The 7,825-nt window shown below is 42.3% G+C and overlaps 1 protein-coding gene across 2 annotated transcripts; it reads left to right on the top strand.

Moving 5' to 3' along the window:
* The first annotated feature begins 209 nt into the window (after positions 1-209).
* rlbp1a (retinaldehyde binding protein 1a) lies at positions 210-7,111 on the top strand. Of its 2 annotated transcripts, none has more exons than XM_079496547.1 (8): positions 210-322; positions 723-761; positions 1,240-1,368; positions 1,553-1,757; positions 3,723-3,901; positions 4,444-4,602; positions 5,292-5,341; positions 6,047-6,197. In XM_079496547.1, exons 2-8 carry the CDS (start codon positions 753-755, stop codon positions 6,069-6,071), a joined length of 756 nt encoding a protein of 251 aa, XP_079352673.1. In that variant the 5' UTR covers positions 210-322; positions 723-752; the 3' UTR covers positions 6,072-6,197. The 2 variants fall into 2 exon arrangements, with proteins under 2 accessions (XP_079352673.1, XP_079352672.1); XM_079496546.1 differs by having other exon boundaries at positions 224-322; positions 5,292-5,402; positions 6,047-7,111.
* Positions 7,112-7,825: the final 714 nt, after the last annotated feature.

The raw sequence follows: 7,825 nt of genomic DNA, 5'->3' as shown, positions 1-7,825 counted from the left end.
TTCAGCTGCGGAGCCCTGAATCACACTTACTTTGGAGTCGAGCTCACTTCAATTAATAAATTGTCAATTTCATTTCGTAGGCCTACATCTCTTACTTTCTTTCTGTCGTTTGCCTTATGTAGATTAGCCACTCATAGTAATTACATATGGCACCTTAATCCCTGTTTGAGTGCCACTTTATATAACCCCTCCCCTCATAGCGCTCTCCTCCTTAATCTGAACTGCATGCTGTCTTCTTTGCCATTCTCTCTCTCTCCCTCTGTTATTCCCTCAGCCCATCTCTGCTGTCTGTCTGCAGAGTGATCACTTATCTGCAACTAAGGTAAGGCTGTTTCATTTTCTTGGCATTAAGCTAAATTATTATTGTTTTGCGTAATATTGTAAACATGTTGCAGTTGTCTAATTATATTGACAATGGAAGGAACAACTAGAAGTAATTAACAACTGAAGTGACTGCAGTCAGTTTCACAGTGTAGGTCTGTCTCACATCATTTTATGGATGTACTGAATGGTCGAATGAGTTACTACTGATCATTAAATAATTAAACCACTCTGACAAATCATGGTTAGGGTGGCCAGGTGCTGTTTGCTAGATTAATACAACTCTAATCCTATGTGCTTTCATTTGTGACCAAATTGAAGATTACTTCAGCTTGCCGAGTTCATATAGGATTGTTCAGTCGAATACTGTAGGTTCCAACTTGTCTTTGTTGTGTTCGCAGAGCCAGTGACACCACTGAGACCCTGTAACCATGGCTGCGGTAAGTTTACTTTGCATACATTGCCAATAATTTGTCTCTGTTTCCAACCTTGGTTTATTGCATGAAATTGTGTCAAAGACTCTTGGCTATCATTTTTTACTACGGTATTTTGAAAACCCTTTTAAAATAGTTCAAATAGCCGATCTACAACGTGTCGATGTAGATCGGCTATTTGATGTATTTTCAAATGTTTTTCAAAATAGTAAAAAATGGCAAATAAGTTTAGGGATAAGGGGTAAGGCGTGGCACAAGATATAGCCCTCTGTCTTTGGAAAAGACTGTTTTTGTGAAGTGGCTTTGAAAGTATTTTCTGTAATTGTGTGAGACAGATAATCTGATCAGATAATCATTTGAGGTCTGTCCTGAAACAAGTGCATGTGTCTGTGTTTGTGAACTTTGTGTGTGCCTGCGTGTGTTGAAAACCATACAGTTAACCCTCACACTAATGAAGTTCATAAACACCTCTGTCTTTGTGCAGACCGGAACATTCCGCATGGTGTCAGAAGAGGAGCAGGCCATGAGGTCCAAGTTAGAGCATTTGACAGTGAAGGATCATGGTCCTGTGTTTGGTCCTTGCATCAAGCTGCCTGGCCACACGGTACAAAAGGTAACGCACCAACAAAACATTCATTATTTAGACAGACAGTAATTTTCTTCAAGAAATCAAGTTGGGCAATAAGTCTGGATGAAACCTCTCATGTGGCAATAACCATTGTACTATCCAGGCACTTATGATACACATTCTGTATTACAAGTTCTCTGTTGTAAAGAATGTGCTGTGTTCCACTCAGGCAAAAGATGAGCTAAATGAGACAGATGAGAGGCGGATATCCGCTGTGAAAGAGCTGAGGGCCTTGATGAAGGAGAGAGCAGGAGAGGGAGATGACCTGGCCAAACTGGTGCTAGAGCGATTCGGAGACAAGCCTGATGCTCTGCTGCTACGTTTCCTCAGGGCACGCAAGTTTGATGTCACTAGATCCCATGAGCTCCTGAAGGGTGAGTCATATGAGACTTTACATGAGGTAGAACTGAGTTGGCTCTGCCATCTATCCATCCATTCAACTGTCATCCATCCATCCATCCATCTAGGATGGCATGCTGTCATAATAATAATAATAATCTTCAGATTAGCACATATTCAAATTATTTACTTGATATCTGTACTTCACTGAACTGATTATTTCATTATTCGATTACTAAGATTACATTTGATTATCATTTTGACCACATTTGACCCCCTACAACCATTCATCCCATCCACCTCAAAAGTACTGTAGTGTAGTGTATTCCAATTCTGTGGTAAGTAATTGAGGTCCAAACTCTTTTGTTCTGAGACAGGGAGGATGGGCCACATTAATTGGGGACTCTTAGATGCCTCCGTTTTCCCTGACAAAGGCATCCCTTGTGTTCAAATAGGGCAGCAAGTTTACGTTTCATGTGCAACCTAGTATTCTCCTGGGAACATCCCAGTGCTGTGTGCGCGTGTGTGTGTGTGTGTGTGTGTGTGTGCGTGCGTGCGTGCGTGCGTGCGTGCGTGCGTGCGTGCGTGCGTGCGTGTGTGTGTGTGTGTGAGAGAGAGAGAGAGGAGGGGAGAGAGAGAGAGAGAGAGAGAGAATGGGGGGGGGGGGGGGAGGGGTTAAAGCACATTATTCCAGTATTGTTGTCTGGGGCTTACTTGTGTAACATAAAGAATCATATGTGTACATGCGACCACACTCAATTGTACTGTACATTTGCAGAAGCACACGCATGCAGGCACACACACATACACACACACACACACACACACACACACACACACACAAACACACACACAAACACACACACACACACACACACACACACACACACACACACACACACACACATCGTTCTGTGTGACTATACTGTAGAGGGGCTTCTTTGTAGTGTGAGAGGAATGTTATGTGAACATGAATTGTTCAATGGGGTTAATTGGGTTTCCAGAGCAAAGTGCTGAAAACGCACGCACGCACGCACGCACGCACGCACGCACGCACGCACGCACGCACGCACACACACACACACACACACACACACACGCGCAACCAGTCCAGCAGAGATTTGTTCCACTTGGCTAATTGGTATGGAGTGGCAGAGTGCAGCAGTGAGACATTGATAAGCCATGTGTACAACTGCAGTGCTTCTCAACCTTTTCTGGATTAGATTTGAAAATCTCAGAAGTGTTCGTGGCCCACCCATCTCTGGCCATACATGGCAGGCTACAGTGTTGAGTGTTCAGATGGGTGGGCCGCGTGCATTTTCAGAGCATGACATTTTAATGGTCAATCAATGGATTGTGTTCCGGCTTGGATCAATATAGTACCTATTTATCATTATCATCATCATCATCACCTTTATTTATACTCTGGAGTACAATTGAGTATTTCCAACTCATTTTCAATGTGTCAGCCCTGATGAAGACTGGTATTGGTCGAAACATGTTGGTTTAATATAGTTTTCCTCCTTTTTAACTATTAAGTGTGCCCGGATCTCCGCCTTTCTTCTATAGATGTTTTATCCCAATTGATCCCAGGAGCACCTTTTTACAATTTTTATATTTTGTATCTACCTGCACGTCGCAGTTGAGCACCTGGTTGCTTCCTTGCCTCTGCCTCATTTTCAATGTAGCCGAGGTACCTATTTATCACAGCGATAATTCATTTTTCAAGGTTATGAAGACAATTTTACAATATAGCTGCAAGCAGCGATAACAGGGACCAAGGGATGCAGCAATAAGAAAAAATATATTTGCAATATTATGCACAATAAGCCATAGAAACAAGACTGAACTTGAGAGAAAGAAGACCATGCAATTAACAAATGAGCATTTTAATGAATTGTGCTACTGTACTGTGTACACTGTACACGTGTACTACTGAACATACAGTACATGAGGCCTGTTGTAAGGGTTTGTGTTGTTTCTGCATGTGGGTGCTGTAGGTTATGTCCACTTCAGGAAGGAGTACCCTGAGCTGTTTGAGAACGTGACCCCTGAAGCGGTGCGCAGCACCATCGATGCAGGCTACCCTGTGGTTCTGCCCAGCAGAGACAAATACGGACGGGTGGTCATGCTCTTTAACATTGAGAACTGGGATCTGGAGGAAATCAACTTTGATGAGGTCGGTGACTATACACAGCAAAGTGAATCGCCTTTGTCACAGACAAGGACAATGTGATATTGTGCTTGTTCAATAATTGTGTACGGCAGGAGGAGAAAATCATTATAAATCATCATTCATTATAAAAATGCATCGCATCGTACAAATCGATTTGTAGACAATGTCTGTGTCTGCGCAGGTGAAAGACACAATTTGGGATTGTTTTGAGCATAGGGCATTATATATTCATATACACATTCTTACTACATCATAAATCAAAATATATGTCTGTTTTAATGCAATGTTTACATACATTAACACCAAATCTATAACAGGGTTCCCAAAGAGTCACATCGAATGATATATACAGTATACATTATATACACACGCACGCGCGCACGCACGCGCGCACACACACACATACATACATGCACAGATGCACGCAATGTGTATATGTGTGTGTGTGTTTGTACAATACTGCAGGCCTATCATGGGTGCATAGAATCTGTCAGAATAATTACTAATGCAAGAATAATGCAACAGAATGAAACTATGCATTATAGATATTGAAGGCATACTGTGTGATCCTGGAGAAGCTGCTTGAGAACGAAGAGACCCAGATCAATGGATTTGTCCTGATTGAGAACTTCAAAGGCTTCTCCATGCAACATGCCTCAGGGATAAAGCCCATGGAACTTAAGAAGATGGTGGATATGCTACAGGTCAGACAGCCATTACTACTTCTAAAATCCTGAGTTAAAATAATAAACAAACCACTTAAAGTTGAGGGGGCACGGTGGCACAGTTGGTAGTGCTGTCGCCTCACAACTAGAAGGTCCTGGGTTCGATTCCCGCTCTGGGCGCTGTGGGTGCTGGCGGCGTGTTTCCTCCTCCGCGTCATCAGTGCCCATACCCGAGGCGGGGTTGGCGAAAGGGCCTTTCTGTGCGGAGTTTGCATGTTCTCCCCGTGTCCCCTAGGGTAGGTACCCTCACAAAAACATGCAGTAATCCTGGTCTCTAAACAAACTGCCTCCCCCTGGCCAGCCGGGGCGCCTGATGGAGGGGAAAGGAACTGGTTGGAATAACGTGTTCCTTCCACACGCTACGTCCAACCAGGGAAACTCCCCCCTGTCACGTGTAAAGGAGCAACTTGGACACTCAGGCAGGAAGGAAGCATGAGTTCAAGTCCGTTGCTCTCCCCATGTCCCCCATATATGGGGACTAGGTTGGCGGGTGTGTAGAGAGCCCAGGATCACATTAGATAATTGGCACAGGGGTGAAAAAATGGGTTACAAAATCGAGGGATAAAAAAACAAAAAAAACACTTAAAGTTATGAACCAATGTTGTCGTTACTTCCAAAAACATTCCTTTTTCCTAATACCTTTTGTCTGTTTTGTGTGTCATGCGCAGGACTCCTTCCCGGCCCGCTTCAAGGCAGTCCATATCACTCACCAGCCCTGGTATTTCACCACTACCTATAATGTGGTTAAACCCTTCATGAAGCGCAAACTGCTGGAGAGGGTGAGAGGGGTGGAGGGGGTGGGTGGATGTCCCAGCTTGGCCCTCTGGGCAGGGCTACTCAGGGGTGGGAGAGGGGTGGAGGTGGTGGGTGGATGGCCCAGCTTGGCCCTCTGGGCAGGGGTACTCAGGGGTGGGAGAGGGGTGGAGGTGGTGGGTGGATGGCCCAGCTTGGCCCTCTGGGCAGGGGTACTCAGGGGTGGGAGAGGGGGGATGAAAGTTGTGGCATTAAATACATTCCATTTTGAAGAGAAATTATGTACTTTACACTAGAGGGCACTCGCTAACCATGATGATTGACTAATTACCTCCAATGTATAAATGAACATGTTACATTTATGAATGAACATGTTACATTTTGTCTCAGAAACTCTTAGATTGGATCTTTGTAAAAAAAAAACACTTTCTGTGTGATTATGAGGTGTACTGCTAATTCTTCTGATCAATCCAACACGTAATGTACATGCAATTTAGGCCTATATTTCCCATAGTGCCTATTCTCTGGCAATGGATATTATGATCGTTTAAGTAGGCCTACTTAAGCCCTAGTTTTAAAAAATGTTCTAAAATAGCTGATCTACAAGTTCACAGTGCATCGCATCATGACAGTTTTATAATGCTTAAACTCTGCCAATAACTTCCCCCAGGTCTTTGTCCATGGCGATGTGCTAGATGGCTATTTGAAGGACTTTGACGCAGACATCTTGCCTGCAGACTTTGATGGGACAGCTCCAGTTTCTGACTACAAGGCCATCGCCACCAAGCTTTTTGGCTCTGAAGATACTGCTCTGTAAAAGCATGATGTTAATGCCACCAAACATGAGGCTGGAACAGTTTGTCAGTCCTTTCCAAAACCAACAAATTATAGTGGCCTTCACCTCTAGATGTCTCTGCCTTGTTCAGATCAGGTTTATGATCTATTATGAAGCCATAGGGTGGAATGTTTCATTGTGTTGGAGAAATCCCTTCATGGTCATTTAAGACATAGACTACTGTATGTAATGTTAGAAGAAGTGAGGAATGATTTGCAGGTGGGTCAACACCACAACAAGGATATATTGTATAAATAAGAAAGAAAAAGGATGTGGTTTAGAAAACCTTGGGAGTGGAACATTATTGTGAAACTTAATGGTGGTATTCTTCTTTACAGCACATGTAGCTTCTTCACAACCTGTGAATGCATCACCTACTGTATAGTAGCCTACTATAAGAGCACTGAGGAAGAGACAACTCACAATGTGATGGCCATGCTCATAACCAGACCAGTACAAGGCCATGGGTTTGGTGTTCAAACTGTTCATTGCCTTAAAATGGTAGCTCTAGAGAGCAGCCATGTGCCTCTAGTTTAAAATGGTAATATAGAATGTATTTAAGCCTATATATTATGGTCTCAGGAGTGTATTGTAGAATTATATAATTGATGTGTAAAATGGGATTTCCTGCATTACATTTTCAGTGGAAAGATCAAGCAGCTCAATTTCCGGAAGCAGTGCAATGCCTTTTTTGTTGTTGTTTTAATCTATACAGCCTTGTTTGTCAACCATGTGATTGTCTGCAGTTATTAAGCAGAGTTCAACACTCAGATGGACATCATGTCCCAATACCTTTGGCACTGAACATAAATATGTACCTTTATTAGAATTGTCACTTATAATGATCAGATTAGTTCCAAGTTCCAACTAACTATTTTCAATAAAATATGAATTCATTTTTTCTGTCCTGTTCTTGTTCTTCTGTCATTTAAGTCACATGAATGTCCCTTTACCAGGTCCTCACCCTGAACCATATTTAATTGGGTATATGATATGTAATATAGATTTAAACAGATGCAGACATACGGTGCTACGGAGTGCATTTGCAGATAATATAAATGATCATAAATGATACATTTATAAATGATACATTTATTTAATTTATCATCATAAATGATGATAAATGAAAATGATCTGTAATTGTAATGGAGGCGGGTCTCAACAACACAAGTGAGAAAGAGCCCAGGACAGGTTTTCCTCATCAAATTAATCTAGTAGATGTGGCTAGAAAACACAGCCCTCAGACTATACAGTAAAATCTTCTGTCAGGAACAAGTACAACACTCCACTAATAACCAATTTATACTTAGCCAGTGGTGGAAAAAGTACTCACAATTTTATACTGCAATGTAGTAATGTAATTGTTACAAAATGTACTTGAGTAAAAGTATTGGTATAGTCTACAAGCTCACGTGTACAGTACTTAAGCAAATATACTCTTAGTTACTTTATACCACTGTACTTCGTACAACGCTGTGTCTACGCATTGAGCTTAATGCTTATAGATGGTATTTCCAGCATGAGACAGTCATGCAAAAGAGCAGGTAAAAGAATGGGTCCTCCTTGTCAAGCCAGTGATGATGTTACCCAGGTAAGAAAACCATGACGTTAAGA

The sequence above is a fragment of the Electrona antarctica genome (assembly GCF_951216825.1).
Source record: "Electrona antarctica genome assembly, chromosome: 3".
Lineage (NCBI taxonomy): Eukaryota > Metazoa > Chordata > Actinopteri > Myctophiformes > Myctophidae > Electrona > Electrona antarctica.
Note: the sequence above shows the minus strand (reverse complement) of the source record. Positions and strands in the feature narration are given on the sequence as shown.